Genomic DNA, 17,713 nt, shown 5'->3' with positions numbered 1-17,713 from the left:
AGAAGATCAGAAGCCAAACAGGAAGAAAAAACGCTAAGCTAAAAAACACTAAAGCTCACATAATGCCTCACTCCTGCACAGACACCCAGACCAAGTGAACATGCTCAGTTAGTAAGACTATGAATTAGCTTCCTGCCGATTGGCTCAGATCCATATTCCTAAGGGGGGGGGGAGTGAGTCCTTAGCATTCTTGTGGGAGGGGGGAGCAGGAGAGAGCAGAGAGCAGAAAGCTGAGTGTCTCTGGCACAGGAATTACAGACACAAGAAATCTTTTTTCAGAGAAGTCAGTGCATCGTTTCTGTGAGTGCTTATGGCTGTATTTACATAGACCTTTCTGATAAAGCTTACTTAGTTTTTACCTTTCTTTCTCCTTCAAGGTCTTTATTGATAAGTTTAAACACTTGTGTCCAAAGCTGATTGATGGGTGGGCAGTCCCACCACATATGAAGCAAAGTTCCTTCATGATTACATCCCCTCTAGAATTGGAGGGAATATGTAGGTGTAATTTTTTGTAGTTTAACTGGTGTTAAGTGCCACCGGTATACCAATTTTTTTGTATGGCTCCAGGTGATTGGTACATCTAGTAGATCCTGCCAGTGTATTGAGCATCTGCATCTGCATCTTGCTATTGTTTAGGGGCGATGTTGATTTGTAAATCTTGCTCCCATTTGAGCTTGTAATGATATTTCAAATTGGGTGGGTCTGTAATCAGATATTTATAACTTTGTGAGAGAGTTCCTCTGTACCTTCATCTATCATTACAGAGATGTTCTATTGCAGACTTGTGACTCTAGGGGGCAGATTTATCAAAACCCGAGTTCGAATCCCGAATGGGAAAAATTCGGATTGGAAACGAAAATTTCTGAAGATCGCAAATATCCCGAAAATGCTTACGAAAAAATCGTATTAGTCACGAAAAAATCGTATTAGTCACGAAAAAATCGTATTAGTCACGAAAAAATCGTATTAGTCACGGAAAAATCGTATTAGTCACGAAAAAATCGTATTAGTTACGAAAAAATCGTATTAGTCACGAAAAAATCGTATTGGCAATCCGAAAGTCACGTAATTTTCGTACCAAACCATTGCAAACAGCGGCAGTCTTTACAAATGTTTCGCGGGCGCACGACTTTTTCGTGCGCCCGCGCAAAAACATCGGGCGCGAATCCGCTCGGCGCGTTCGGACCCGTTCGGGTCTTAATAAATCTCCCCCTAGGTGTGCCTAGATTCTAGGTGTGTCTTCACTACTCTTAGTTTCTACAATATTATACACACTAGTGCACCCTGGTAGTAGACTATAGTGCGAGGTTAATCCGCTTTACAATACTCTAAGATAATTGTATCTCTCTTTTTCTGGAAGTTAAAACTATTGTTGTAAATCCCTTAAAAAAAAAAACCACACATGAGGTTTTTGAGAGGCTTTCTTTGGGAAGGCTACTGTCCAAAGTGTGTGATTTTGTTTTGTTTGTCCCAGGATATTATCGTCTGAGCAGCATTTCATGGTAAGCTGGTCTGACCAGCCAGAGCAGTTGTAGTATAATAAGTTCTTGCAGTTCTCCTGACTATAGTTCTAACTATTGTGTACAGTGGTATGGACTATGCATTTTAATTGCTGTATCTACTAATGAGGCTTTGTAATAGTATTGGATATTTGGTTGGCCTAGGAACGACAAGCATTGTTGTAGGAAAACTCAGCTAAAGGTAATAGGCTACTTAGTTAATTTGCTGAATAACAGGAAATGGCCCCAAAAATCTTTGCCCCAATTTCTTTGAGGGGCAGGGAAGTTTAATGTGATGGGTAGAAAGCCATACTAGGTCCCCGACACGAAATTCTGGATCCTTTCTTCATTTATGATCTGCAAATATCTTGAAATTTTTTTGCGCTTGAGCCATCGCTCGCTGAATACCCTGAGTATTCTCGGAGATGAACAAAAGACGATTCAGAACAGCTGGTACTTGAATTTCTTTAGGAAGATTAGGAAGAATTTGAGAATGAAATCCGTAATTGGCAAAAAATGGAGTCTGCTTTGTAGAGGAATGACAATCATTGTTGTAGGAAAACTCAGCTAAAGGTAATAACTACTACTACTACTAGGCTACTATTATTAATTGAGCAGTTGTTGCAAAATCTTTGCAGCTATTCTGTGTTTTTTACCTGCCCAGATGAAGATATTGATCTGTGCTTATAAATTCCTAATACATTGGTAATATCAGGTATCACGGTAGTCTAACGATATTAGCCTCTCCTGCGCTTCCCACTGGACTCGAACACTGAATGTGAGAACAGTAACAGGCCCAGCTTAAGAATAGCAGTAGTGCCGTATAGCATGGGAGTGCTGACAGGTAAGGGATATTGATTTGTACTGTATGGAACAAATACAATATTTTCAGGAGCGCATTCATTTTGACAGAGACTAATGTGACTTCTATCTAAGATAGTTAGCTTGTAAGGTTTTCTGTAATGGCACATAGTGATATTTGTAAAGGAGATCAGGATTTTTTGTCAGCTTGATCCCTAAGTAATTTATATAGTCTTCTCTCCAATCAAACTTTTAGTTACTGTTAAGTTTTGTAAAAGGTGTCCAGTTCTTGCATTACATTTGGTAGGGTAATGTGAAGGTTAGTTAGTGGCAGTATTATGTCATCAGCAAACAGTCCTAACTTGTGTTGGCCCAATTTAGTTGTAATGCCTGAAATACTGTATTTGCCCTTAATCTTGCTGCCAACGGTTCCACCAGTACCAGTGCCATTTGTAATTTGAATCCCCGAAGCCATCACTGAGGCTGTAGGATTGGAGTATAAAGGAAGAACAGCTTGACTAGGCAGGTTATATATAGGCATTATGGTTGAACGTGATGGACGTATGTCTTTTTTCAACCCAACTTACTATGTTACTATGTATTTATGAGCTCATATTTGCTTAATATTTGCTTCATATACCCCCAGTGGATACTGTTGAACGCCTTCTCTGTGTCTAAAGAAAGAAGGGCTTGAGTCTTTTTAAGTTTTATATGACATAACAGGCAATATAATCTAGTGTTACGTGGGGCCTGTCTGCCTGGTACAAATCCAACTTGGTCATAGTGTATAAGCAAAAGAAGAACTTTATTCACTCTGAGAGCTAAAATTTTGGAATACAGTTTTAAGTCAGTGTTTAATAAAGCAATTGGGCGGTAGTTTTGACATTGATCATGTTGTTTCCCTGGTTTGGGGATTGGGAAAAAATGCGCTAATGAAAATTTGGGGTTAATTTTTCCAGTTTCCATGATGTTTTTAAATAGTTTTAATATATAATTATGTCCTGAAAAATTTTGTAATACACGTTAGTGAATCCATCTGGTCCAGGGGATTTAGCTGGTTTCAGGAGTTTAATTGCTTTCTTAATTTCCTCTATTAGTATATAAGCGTCCAGTTGCACAGCATGTTGGGGGGTAAGTGGCGGTAAGGAAGTTGTTGTTAAGTATTGTTAAATGCCATCATATGTATTTTGGGGTTCTTGTTGTTGATTAGCTAAATTATAAAGAGTAATTGGAGTGGAGTACTTAACAAAATGATTGGGAATTTGCAGTGGTTGTGGTCTTTCAGATAAGGTATTCTACTTTGAGCTCTGTTTTTCTCTGAGGAATCAAGCCAGTAGTTTGTCTGCCTTGTTACTTTTTTTTTTTACAGGTACATTTTTATCGATTTTACAACATCACAAAACAATGAATACAAAACAGTGTTTGGTATATTAACATTGGATTGGTGTCAAGTCAAGTTTAGGTCAATACAATCAATGATACTATTGCTAGGCATTGCAGTTGTCACTATATAGGTGACTGTATTTAGTCAGGTCGGTCACACTCAATATAAGGGGGTGAGCTATGTGTCCAAGTTGTCTTGGTTGCACCAGTTTCCCCAGATCTTATCAAACTTGTCATATGCACCCCTTGTTTCGTAAGTTAATTTAATGAGGGGGAAAGCTCCATCAACCAGCCGTCTCCAGAATGTTAGGGAGGGAAGGGTATCTTCAATCCAGTGCATAAACACTGTTTTTTGGCATAGAACATGAGCGTGCCCAGCCTAACTCTGGGCACGTGGATCATGTTTCATCTATAACTCCTAGCAAGCAAGTTGTTGGGTCCACTATATGTGGTATATTTGTGGTTCGCTAGACAGTGTTTCCATTATTTTGGACCAGAATTCCTGTATGGGGGGCAGGACCAAATCATGTGAAGGAAGTTGGCCCCAGGGGATTTACATCTTGGGTAGAGGTCATCCTGTCTCCTCCCAAATCTCATCAGCTTAAGGGGTGTGATGTAGGTTTGGTGCAGAAATGTGTACTGTATGAGCCTATCCTTTATCGAGATTAGGAAGTTATAGGCATTTTCTGTGGCTTCCTCCCATTGTTCATGTTCTAGCTCTGGGATATCCTGTGTCCAAAAACGATAGGCTCGGTCAATGGGTGGCTTAACTGTTTTCTTTATATAGCCTGGATAAAAGGTTGACTGGAGATGGGGAGGGCAGGATGTCCTCTAGGGTTATTGTAGTTATAATGGGGGGAAGAGTGTGGAATTGTGCATGAAAGGCGTGCCTGAGCTGGAAGTATTTAAAAAGTTGTACCTGTTGGTCCAATGCTCTTTCTTGCAGGTCTTGGTGTGTGGGGAACTGGGAGCCAACTGTAAGGTTGCCTTATGTGCTAACCAACGGGTTTGGGGATCTGAAGTTTCTGTAGAGTTATTGTGAAAGTAATCCTGCAATAAGGTTTTGATTTCATTTTGGGTTGATAAATTCTTCTTTCTTGTTGTGTATATATATATTTCTATTGGTGTATGGTCTGACCAAGATTGTATTCCTATCCAGGCTCTTGAAACTGTGGTTGTGTTTTGGGGATCTGCTAATGTAAGATCTAATTAGGTATATGTGAGGTGGCGTGGAGAGTAGTACGTATAGTCTCTGTCATTAGGATGCTGCACTCTCCATACATCAGTAAGAGCTTATTTGTGATTTCTTAGCTCCAGTAAGTTGACTTTTATCTATAAACTGTTTCAGCTTTCTCTGGATATCCATAGTAGGATCTAAAAGACTGTTTATATTTCCCATCACCAATGCACCTGCCTTGTTTATGGGGCATTAACCGGGCTAGAGTTTTAAAAAGAAAATGCAGTTGACCTGTGTTGAGAGCATAAAAATTAAGTAATATATATATAGTTGATTTTCTAACGAGCATATTAATATTAAATATCTGCCCATTGTGTCTGCAAACAGGTGATGCAATTGAAAGGCTATTTTTGCATTAATCAATATAGATACTCCCTTAGATTTGGTTTTAGAGTAGGCATGGCAATTGTGTTGGTCCCATTTACTACCAATATAACATAAATATGGTTGAAGGGTCACACGGTTTGCCAACCTTTTTTCATTTTCGCAGGGGGAGTTTTCCTGGGCGGTGTATGGTCACTAAAGTGCTGTGGTTTTGTCAGATTCCAGCATTGGATAGCCCTTCTGGTAAAGAAAAGGCAATTGGTATACCTTGTTTCATTGCTATAAGCTTAACTGGGTAACCCCATAAGTACAAAAAGTTATTGTCTATTAAAGCTTTAGTAACCTGTAGCAGTTCTGCAAGGTAGTTTTCTAGTTCCGGTGCCTGTATTGATTCTGGTATACCGCATAGTTTCAAGTTGTTGTGCCATGACCTATGTTTAAGCTGTGCTGATGTGCTGATCCAAAATGCTTTAGTCCCATGTTGCTAGGAAGAGTTCTTTAATGCTTTATCCAAAGCACAGATGAGGTCTGTCAAGCTCAGTTTCACTTTTAGGCTCTTTATATCTCTGAGCACTACCCTCACATGTCCAAACTCAGTGCTGGCTAGCCCCCCATATAGCATTTTTTTTTTTTTATGTGGAGACACGCTTGTTTTGGTTTTTTTTTTGTTTTTTTTATTTTAGGGTCTTTTTTTTTTATTAATAATTATAATGGGCCATGTTTATTGCTTGATATAGCAGATTTGGCTTCAATAGATTCAATAGCAGTGTCAGCCCAAAGTGATTCTATGTCCTATGTAAGAATAAGCTTGCCTCTATGGGAGGAATGTAATAAAAGTCAGTAATAAAAAAGTATTTGCAATGTGAATATTTATGCCTGCCAACAAATGTGCCTTTGTGCGAATTTAATATAGCTTTTCTGAACAGGGAAACTGTTTTGTAACCACTTCCGACTCTGGCAGAAAGTTTACTAATGTTATAGTATATTAAAGTAAAAAATATTATTCCACCTTCAAGCTGCCCTAAAAAGTTTGCAATGCACAATTAAAATTTGCAGTGCAGTCTGATGAAGAATATGACATTGCAACATGTGAATTTTTATTCTTATTTGTGCTGCTTTTTTCCATTTACAGCTTTTATTACACCCCCCGTATATTTTTGCAATTGCTAAGTCTGGTCTGGACTGCTCTCTTTGCACCAAGTTTTCACCAGTTATTCTATTAAACTAGGTTATTCTCTTAAATTAGGTTCTTTCTGGAATCCTAGAAACACACTCTAGTCTTTTTTTGCCATCCCTAGTCAAGGATCATTTGGGGTGATTTTTATGGTGTACTTTTTATTTCTAAATGACACTGTTTATGTAGCAAATAATTTGCAAGCCTGACATGGAATTTTTACTTTCTTATTGTGTACTATTCTGATATCTACTGAGAGCTGCTATCTTTCTACTTTTCCATTGGTCTGCTGATCAGCTGCTGGGAGGGGGGACAAGCCAACTTGCAGCACAGCAGTAAAGTTTGACTGAAGTTTATCAGAGCTCAGGTCTATGGCTGTAGCACCCTGGGAAATAAAGAATATGTGTTTTATTTATAATTATAGGATCTCCTGTTTTTAAGTACAAATACCAAACCATTATAACAAGTTTTTGCTGATATTATATTGATAGTTATCAGACCCCTGACTTGATCTATAGGATCGTAGTAAAGTTAAGTAGAATATCAGTATTAACTAAGCAGTTATAATGGAGGTCTCTCCTCCAAGCAGTCTAAGCAGGTTAAGGACTAGTTAATTTATGTATCAACATACAAAGAAATTGTGCTTGTGACTTGGGTATTAAATTTTAGATTTCAAAATGTATCATTGTATTTTTAAAATATCCCAGAAACTAGATTACTCACCTGATAACAATATCTGATAGCTTAATCCTCCACCACCAGCTCTGAATATAAGTTATCTACAGTTGTTATTTTGTACACCCGCTACAATGTATTGTAATGCCTACAGGGATAACCAGGGCCTATTATTCATTTATATAGGACAAAAGTAATAACATACATTTTTATTTTGGGTAACTTAAAATTGTTAAAGGGGAAGCCATGGCAAGGCTCAGTTGATATGCCTGACGCATTTCTGACCAATAAGGATCTGTAAGGCTTGACTTTATAAGGTTTTTAAATTGTTTAAAATAAAAGTCAGGTTTTACAGATCCAGAGGTAGACTTTTGTCCTATGAGGAGTTTTTTTGACCTTTCACAATGCATTCTCATATGCCTTTGTGTTGGTAGAAGTAATCTGTGAGGATGGAATGGCAAAAGCCATGTGTATTGTGTATTGCATTTTTATTCTGCTAGGCTTTTGGCTTAAATGAGAGTCAGCAGTAGAATTGTAATAAATGATTTAAAATTATTGTGTTTTAGCTTAAAGTGATACTGATACTAAAAAACTACTCTTCAAAATATTAATGTACATTAAAAGTTACTTTTAGGTCATGTTGATAATTTTTTGCTCCTAAAAAATCACTGAGCAAATACTTTCAAGGAAAAATTATAAATAGCATGCAAAGACAATGTTATAAAATATGTAGAAAACATTTCTGGTGTCAGTGACTCATTAATGTATACTGAATGTCCTGATGATTTTTGAATATTTAAAAAAAATGCATTAAATTAACATAACTTTCACTTTATAAGGGTAATCAATATTAATAATTATGTTACTTTATTGCAACTATTATATCATGTATTATATTTTATGCATTTATTGTTATTTATAAAAGTTGTAACCATGGGCCAAGTTGTTGTGGGTCAACCTATAGTTGCCTCAAGTGTTTATAAAAGGGAGACTATCGTAGCTCCAAAATTCAACAGTGCCTTAACTGACAATGCCCAATGACATGGTAAGAAAGGGTTAAGCAGGATCATATCAAAATACACAAAAGGATCACACCTATAGTAATTGAGGTAAAAATCTTACCCTTAGTTAAGGTGGGTCCGGGTGCTCATGCCCCAGACCTTCAGCTTTAGGAGCCAATATGGAATGTCACATGAAAACGATACTGGCAGGCACATCCGGATTACCAAGTGTAGTAATATGTCAAAAGCTTAGTTTAGTGTAAAAGCATTTGTCTTGAGCCTATGACTAAGTACCCCTGTAGGTACAAAACGTGTAAGGCGTTTTTGGCTTTTTATGTATGGATAAAATACATTGATTATGCTTTTACACTAAACTAAGCTGCTTTGGAACTTCTTGGTAATCCGGATGTGCCTGCCAGTATCGTTTTCATGTGACATTCCATATTGGCTCCTTAAGCTAAAGGTCTGGGGCATGTCGTTTTTATGTGACATTCCCTAAGCAGGATCATAGTCAAGATTCAAGCACTGGTCAAGACAGACAACAACATGATACTTAAATATCTTTGCTAGGGCTCAACTGGCTATACTATTTTAAAATAGATTATGGCTTTTTACAATAAATGATTGCTAAATTTTAGCTCAATCAATTGTCCTATAAAGCTGTATTTGTATGTTGTTTAGTATAAATCAGTGCACATTCTGCGGCCCCAAATACAAGAGGCTGAACTGTTAAATATGTAAAGTAAATCTTTCAGTGTATATTTTGCATGTACAATAAACTGTGTCATTGATTCAAGAGGCACCAGGCCAACTGTTATTGCAGCCCTAAAATATTATGCAAATTGATACTACATGTTTTGCTTCTTTTGAAAATTAAGTGTAGCTGATATATTACTTTTGGTTTTCAGGTGTGATTCTGGGTACACAGGCCAATACTGTGATAAAACAGACTTCAATATACTTTATGTAGTTCCAAGTAGGCAAAAGCTTACCCATGTGCTCATAGCAGCTATCATTGGAGCAGTGCAGATCGCTATTATAGTTGCAATTGTCATGTGTATCACAAGGTAAGTAATATTTCTTTGCTTTGCATTCAGATATAGTTTTTTTAACAGACCTTAGGGTTGATTCACTAAAGTGCGTTAAAACGTGCGTTATTTATAGCATGCGTTAAAATTTTTATCGCGTCTAATTTTTCGCGGCTTAACGCATGATTCACTAAAAGGATATTTGCGTTAATTTACGCACGATACTGCTTGCGTTATTTTAGTCGCAAAGACGATTTTCATGCCGTATTTGACGGATCGAGCGCTAATCAACACGCTAAGTTGCCGCGTGCTAAAAAACGCACGCCATGTTAGCCATACATGCCAATACTTTCGGAAAATTACTTTACTGAAAATGACCATTTCCCTGCAAACTGGAGGCTGCATCACTGCAAATCACACTGCAAAGTCTATATTTTATTGCCAAAAGCTCATTAACTGTACTTTTCTATAATTACCGCCTGTCTCAAGTAAGTGTTAATTTTCACATAGACTATTTAGCGCGTCTAAGTGTTTGTGAATCATGCGTTAGTATTCATTTCTGCGCGTAAATTAACTCATGCATTAAAATTAACGCATTCGATAGCGTGAAATTTAACGCATGCGATATGCGACAACGCACGCGGTAATACCATAGTGAATCGCGTGTTAATTTTTTCGTCTATTTTAACGCAAAAAAGCATGCAATAAGAATTAACGCACTTTAGTGAATCAACCTTTTATGCATCTTTTGACTAGTGTTACTAGAACTTTACTTAGTGATTAATCAACTTACTATATTTTGCATATCCACAATGGTGTGCTTGAAAATCTTTATTAAAAAAAGGACTTCTATATTATTTTCTTTCAACTTTCTCATACTTAAATGTTTTAAATATAATGAATGGGATATAAATAGTTTAGATGGGTGTGAAAATATACTTTGGAATATGAACTTTTTCACTCATATAAACATATTTCTGTAAAATAGTTTTAATTTGATACAAAGAGATTTATTGAAAACTGGAATAGTTCTGAAGCAAAGTCTGCTTCTTACAGAATGCCGTTAAGAGTGCTGAATATCTGCACCATATTGTATAACCTCTCTTGGCATTCTTTCAAATCTGTTATTCGTTTATCCCTCATTCATTGAATACAAAGTCATTCTCTGTGAGCACAAGGTCTCAGTGGGCAGAGATACCATGTTCCTTGACTATTGTCAGGTGTCACATCTTGGCAGGCCCAGTGATATCCCACCCTTATAAGCATTCTTTATATTTTGATAAAGCATTATTTTTTTAACAAGCACACTAAGGGGCTGATTTACTAATCCACGAATCCGAATGAGAAAAATTCGGATTGGAAAATGAACATTTTGCGACTTTTTCGTATTTTTTGCGATTTTTTCGTTGCCGTTACGACTTTCCCGTAAATTGTCGCGACTTTTTCGTAACCGGTACGACTTGCGCGAATTGTCGCGACTTTTTCATAGCCATAACAAATTTCGTGAATTGTCGCGACTTTTCCATTGCCATTATGCCTTTGGAGAATTGTCGCGACTTTTTCATTGCCATTATGCCTTTGTAGAATAGTAGCAACTTTTTCATTGCCATTATGCCTTTGGAGAATTGTAGCGACTTTTTCATTGCCATTATGCCTTTGGAGAATTGTTGCGACTTTTTCATTGCCATTATGCCTTGGGAGAATTGTCGCAACTTTTTCATTGCCATTATAACTTTCGTGAATTGTCGTGACTTTTTCAAGTACCGATCATTACGAAAAAAAACGCATTCAGACGCTTTTCGGACCTTCGTGGATTAGTAAATGTGCCCCTTAGGGTAAGGCCCCACAAGTTGGATTGCTGACAATCCGACTGTACACGTGAAAGAATTTCTAATTGTGCCTGCACCCAGAAGTATTGAATCCACCCAGGTGCAGACACACACAGCCAATTAGCAGCAGCAAGCACAATTTAAGATTATTTAAGTGTACGGCCGGATTGGATCATATATGGGCCAATAAAATTACTGGCCTATTTCAAAATCTTGTCAGACAAGGAGCTTATTGGCATGTTGATGCAGTCCTTGTTCAATGGATCTATGTAGGTATACTGGCCCTAGAACCAAAACTTTTTGCTTATTGTCTTAATCACAAAAAAATCTATGGCTTTTGTTATTTCCTTGAGTTGAACAGGGCGAACAGGGATATTGAATTTAGTCTATGTACGGTAAACAGATTATATAATGGATATCTCAATATCTACGTCACAAGGACCAAACATGGGATAACTTCAGTTTGCCTGTTTACCAGAAATGAAAACCAGCATTTAATTGTGCCTGGGAGGCTATGAAGCAGGAGCCTAGTATAAGGTTACTAGAGTGCAGTATATGAAAAACTAGGAACACTTCTTGTTTTTTAATATAAAGAAGTGATTTAAATACAAGCAATCCAAGCAGCCCAGCAACCTTATTTTATCTTACTTTCATTTATTAAAAAACAGATTTTTCAAGTGATAAAAAAATCTACTGAAGCATTACAGTCAGACACTAATGATGCCTTTCTGTATTCCTTGAGAATCCCCCACCTGCCCACTCACTGTATCCCCTTATCTCTAAAGTAACATAGTAAGTTAGGTTTAAAATTGGTACATCTATCAATAACCTGCCTAACTGCTAGTTGATTCAGAGGAAGACAAAAAGGCAAAACCCCTTCAAAAGCCTCTATATTTGCAGCAGAGGGGGAAACAATTACTTCCTGAATCCAACATGGGCAATCGAACCAGTCCCAGGATCAATTTTTACTATGAGATATCTCACATAACCATGTATTTCCTCACTTGCTAAAAAGTCATCCAACCCCTTCTTGAAGCCATGTAATGTATCAGCCAGTACGATGGATTTAGGGAAAGAATTCCACAGCCCTTTGCAAATATTTTGACAGAACCTCCTTTCTTTCTTGGAATGGGTTCTAGGTTGTCTGCTGGAAGGACCTACTGGTAAATAAAGCATTAGAAAAATTATTATATGATCCCCTAATATATTTATGGATAGTTATCATATCACCCCTTAAGCACCTCTTCTCCAGCGTAAACAAACATAATTTGGCCAGTCTTTCTCATAACTTAGACCAGTGCTGTCCAACTGGCGGCCCGCGACCCCCCTCTGTGTGGCCCCCCCACCTGTCTGGCTGCTTTGATGGCTTACTTGTGTAAGCTTTAAATGGTATCAGTACTGTGATTAACTGCCCCCCCTGCATGGTTCTCACCTCAGATTCAGGCTGTAATCAGGCTGTATTGTTTAAATATGTAATCCCCTGTGTTGTTCACACCTTTTAATCCTTACATTGTTCACCCCCTGCAGGGTTCACACCTCAGGCTCAGGCTGTAATCACCCACATTGTTCCCCTGTTCACACCTCAGGAGCAGTAGAAACCCACAAATAATCCTTGCATACAACCAAAAGAACATATACTGAGGTGGTACTGCAATTAAAAAGTTTTTTAATATATAGTTATTGTGCAGACTGTAGGAGCAGTGCCAGCATTGTGTCACTGTAGGCATACACACAGGCAGCATAGGGCAAGCAAAGTATGGCACACACAGGCAGGGTAGGGAAGGCAGAGTATGGCACACAGGCAGAGTAGGGCAGGCAGAGTATGGCACACACAGGCCAAGTTTGGCACAAACCAGCCAAGAATGGCACACACAGTGAAAGTATGGCACACGCAGGCAAGTAGGAAAGGCAGAGTATGGCACACACAGGCCAAGCATGGCACAAACCAGCCAAGAATGGCACACACAGTGAAAGTATGGCAGGCAGGCAGGGTAGGGCAGGCAGAGTATGGCACACACAGGCAGGGTAGGGAAGGCAGAGGATGGCACACACAAAGGCAGGGTAGGGCAGGCAGAGTATGGCACACACACAGGCAGGGTATTGCAGGGTATGGCAGGTTTTTGCTGTACTACAACCATTAATATGGGTATGGTCATGTGATAACATGAGTGTGGTTTCAAGTGGGTGCGGTTTCAAAAAGGGGAGTGGTCAAAACTGGCTTCCATTATCGGCCCTCCACCACGTAGGTCGGAAAAATTCCGGCCCTCGGTACAACAGAAGTTGGACAGCACTGACTTAGACTATCCATACCGTATCAGCTTAGTTGCCCTTCTCTGGACCCTCTCTAACTCAATAATATCCTGTTTGGGCACATTAGAGCACAGCATTAATGAAGTCATTAATGAACAAGTTAAATAAAAGTGGACCCAATACAGAACCTTGAGGGACCCCACTAAGATCATTCTCTCCAAGTACAGAATGGATCATTAATAACTACCTTCTGTTCCCATTCTGTAGCCTGTTTCCTATCCATGTGCACTTCACTAAGACCAACAGACCATAGTTTAGAAAACAGTCGCTTATGGGGCACTGTATCAAACACTTTGCAAAATCCAAATAGATAACATCTACTGTAACCCCACTGTCCAGCTTCTTACTAACCTCATCATAAAAAACAATATTCAAATCAAATTTGTCTGGCATGACCTTTTCTTCATAAAGCCATGCTGATTACTGGTTATAATGCTATTCTCCAGAACATAATTTTGAATGTGATCCCTTAACAAACCGTTAAATAACTTGCCCACCACATATGTCAAATTTACTAGCCTAGGCTGAACTAAACTCTCTCAGTACCAAAGGGTGTATTACATCTGTTCCTGGTGCATTGTTCACATTAAGTTTGAGTAAACCTTTATGTCCTGTGTCAGGACATGTCCACATGAGCACATGTGAGTTGAGCCAACAAAAAAGACCTTCCTCGCACACCCTTAATTCTCCAGAAAAAACGAACGCCCGGTGCTCACTGCCAGAGGGATCGGCACCCTCCAAAAATACAACAATGTCCGTAATGCAATGGCACTCAGGGCTGAAAACAGGATAAACCTTTACTTCAAAATTTTTTATTGAGGTAGTGCAAAGTTTCGGGGTAAAACAACCCCTTTATCAAGCATGCTTGATAAAGGGGTTGTTTTACCCCGAAACGTTGCACTACCGCAATAAAAAATTTTGAAGTAAAGGTTTATCCTGTTTTCAGCCCTGAGTGCCATTGCATTACGGACACATGTGAGTTGAGCCAACAGTGCAGCTGTATAACTATATTCAAGGTCGGACTGGACCTCCCGAGCCAGTCCCAACCCTTGCCAGTGCTCCCTCTGCCTGATTGTTCCTCCCATGACGCGTTAAATTTACGCACACTCGGGAGGATGTCAGGTGGGGGACCCTGCATGGGGTAAGGGGGGGCCCCTGTGTGGGGGTTAGGGGACGCAGCCGATGGGGGCACTTGCAGGGCCCCTGGGGCAGGAGCCCTGGTGTGGCCTGCACCCCCAGTCCGACCCTGACTATATTGTTACCATAATCCAATGGAGCAGTATCTCTCAACCAGTATCTTTTTACTATTAATATACTTAAAAAAACTTATGGGGTTAGTCTTAGCCTCTGCTGCCATGCGCTCCTCATTTTCTATCTTTGCCTTCCGGATTGCTGTTTTACAACACTTGTTATAATATTTATATATATTATGTCCCCTCTGACTTGTATTTCTGTTTTACTTTTTTCCAATCAACTTCTTTACTCCTGAATTAAGCCATATAGGGTGGTTCTTAATGCTTCTACATTTACAATCATTTCTGTTCTGAAGTACAGCCCTTAAGGAGTTAAAAGATAACATTATGGTCACTGCTACTCAGAGATTCAACCGTATTTGCTATACGTTCTGGAACATTAGAGATCACTAGATCCATTATAGCATGTTTTCTAGTTGGCTCCTCAACAACCTGTGACATAAAGTTGTCATGAAACAATTTTATAATTTACCATTTACTGTCCTGGCAGTAGAATTGCTCCAGTCAATATCAGGGTAATTAAAATCCCACATTATTATTACCAGCCTTTGCTATATGCAACAGGTGCTGAGCCTCTTCCTCTTCACTTATATTAGGGGGTCTATAGCATACCCCTACAATTAATTTTACTATCTGTGAAAAGCTCAACCCATAAGGCTTCAGCTCCCTCATTTTCCATCATATTAGCTTTTAAATCATGCTTATCAAACAGACACACCCCTCCCCCTTTTTTATTGCCTCTGTTTTCTGAAACAAAGTATAGCATCCTATATTTATTGCCCAGTACCAGCACTCCATTTTACCAGTTAGACTCCTTGCATTTGTAAACATACATTTACTAAAATTAGTTTTTTTACTGGCCTTCAAAGTCGTATAAACTCGACATGGTATAAATTAGAAAAAAACTCGATCATTCCACACATTTTTCCAGCCTAATGTATCGTAAAAACTAATTCAAATTCAAATTTAAGCGGACGCTTGTTTCCATAAATCCTCTTTGTTTTTCCCAAACAGTAATTGCTCCAGCAGCCATTTTTGGAGCACTGGTGCTCATTCTTGGAAAACAATAAGTTTCACTTGAAATTGGGTGAAGTGGACAACAGTGATAGGATTAATTCCTCTTCAAAATGTGTGACATAGAAAGCAATGATGGGTTTAACTTCCCTATGAAACTGGGTGAAATAGAAAACAATTAGGTGATTAACTTCTTCTTGAAAATGTGTCAAGGACAGGCTGCCACTGACTATTCTGTTTGTCTTCTTTTCTAAGCCTCTGTAGGACTGAATGGTACTTAACAATTTTTTTGCCAAAAAAAGTTAACTAAACATTAATAAATCAGGAATTATGGGAGTTATTTTAGAAAAACTCGAATTTAGCTGGGGAAAATTCCAAAAAACATGAATTTTTTGAGAAACAACATTGAAAAAATAGAGTACTCGTGAAAAGACATTTGTAAATCTTGAAATATCTAGAAGTAAAAAAAATGCACCTTTTCTCAAAATTGCTTTGGGCGTGTCATCTTAATAGGTCTCTGGTAAGGCCTCATCTAGAGTATGCAGTGCAGTTTTGGGCTCCGGTCCTTAAGAAGGATATTAATGAGCTGGAGAAAGTGCAGAGATGTGCAACTAAACTGTTTAAGGTGATGGACGAGGTTAGACTGTCATGGTTGGGGTTGTTTTCTCTGGAAAAAAGTGCCTGTAAGGGGACAGCTTAGCTGGTAAAGGGTATGGAAAGTCTCAGTTATAAGGAAAGACTGGCCAAGTTAGGGTTGTTTACACTGGAGGAGAGGCGCTTAAGGGGTGATCACTATGTATTCACATATAAGGGGATTATATAATAATCTCTCTAATGCGTTATTTACCAGTAGGCCCTTCCTATTAAAACAGGAGGCCAACCGTTCCCATTAGAAGAAAGGAGGTTCCATTTAAATATTCAGAAAGTATATTTTTCTGTAAAAGTTGTGAAGTTGTGGAATTTTCTCCCTGAGTATTACTGGCTCATACATTAGATAGCTTCAAGAACCCCTTCTTGAACCCCTTTAGATGGATAGGTATAAATAGGTCAGAATAGGTTTGTGTGTGCTCGGTTCACATGAAAGGGTTGCACTTGATGGACTGTGGTAATAATGTAATAATGGTTTCCTTAATAGCACTGCTCCCCCCACCTGTATTAGAGACGCTGCCCCCCAGGGTGCCTTGAAAGTCAGCCTGATCCAAACATGTCAGTTCAGAGCTGTCCTCCCACAACATGTTCAGCCAAAATGGCAAATCTGTTGCTTTGGTGAAGCTGTGGACCAGGCCCCCTACCTTCCCATGTTCGATTCCTGGTAAAACGCCTTTTGGTTTTTAACGCCTGCTAAACACTTAATTGATATGCAACACTCTCTTAGCAGCTCTCACTCTCATTGTGCAGCCAGTAACTTATTGAGGTACAAACCAGAGAAAGCTTGGCGAAAATGTATGTGATCTCCTCCCCCTTAATTAGTAGGCAGATGGAAAGAGAAAAACACAATTTTGTTTGTTGCCAGAAGTAAATATCAGCCCTCTGTTAACTTCAAAAAAGTGCTGCTTACTTACTTATTCTCTAGACAGAATAAATGCACTAAACTTATTAATCCTGATTACTGCACAGACAGAGCAAAAAAAATGTTTACCGTAGCCAGGTAAAACACATAGCAGTCAGTTATTTTCACATACTCTCTCCTTTCAACCAGTACTCCCAGCATGCTCAGCAAACGCCAAGCACCTTTTGGTTTTTAATTCCTGCTAAACATTGAATTCGCATGCAACACTTGCTTAGCAGCTTCCACACTCTCTGTGCAGTCAGTAACTTATTGAGTTACAAAAACCCAAAAATGTAAGCATCCCTAGTAATCACACTTCCTTGTAGAATTTTATCGCACTCTGTAATTAGTCACTACCACATTCAGAGGACTGCTGCAGTAGTGCTTGCATTCTCTCCAGACAGCTACACTTTTGACCAATTATACCCTTCTTTAAAACCTTTTCTCCTTTTCCTATTTCCGTAGACACACTAAGGTATGATACCTACTGATGGCTGCTTACTGCAATACTATAAGACATTTTCCAACTATATTGATATATTATTTTATAAAAAGAAGAAATCTGTAGAAGTTTTTTATTTTGGGTTTGTTGATCAAGTCACAGACTGGCCAAACTAAAATATTGATGACATAGAA

At 38.6% G+C, this 17,713-nt stretch overlaps 1 protein-coding gene across 1 annotated transcript in view; it reads left to right on the top strand.

Annotated features, from left to right (window-relative positions):
• Window positions 1-17,713, top strand: part of tmeff1 (transmembrane protein with EGF like and two follistatin like domains 1) — a 139,395-nt gene that overhangs the window by 120,146 nt on the left and 1,536 nt on the right. The window contains exon 9 of the mRNA NM_001100268.3: window positions 9,003-9,161. Within this exon, the coding sequence (NP_001093738.2) occupies window positions 9,003-9,161 (159 nt within the window). The remainder of the gene's footprint in view (window positions 1-9,002; window positions 9,162-17,713) is intronic.

The sequence above is a fragment of the Xenopus tropicalis genome, chromosome 6 (assembly GCF_000004195.4).
Source record: "Xenopus tropicalis strain Nigerian chromosome 6, UCB_Xtro_10.0, whole genome shotgun sequence".
Classification (NCBI taxonomy): domain Eukaryota; kingdom Metazoa; phylum Chordata; class Amphibia; order Anura; family Pipidae; genus Xenopus; species Xenopus tropicalis.
Note: the sequence above shows the minus strand (reverse complement) of the source record. Positions and strands in the feature narration are given on the sequence as shown.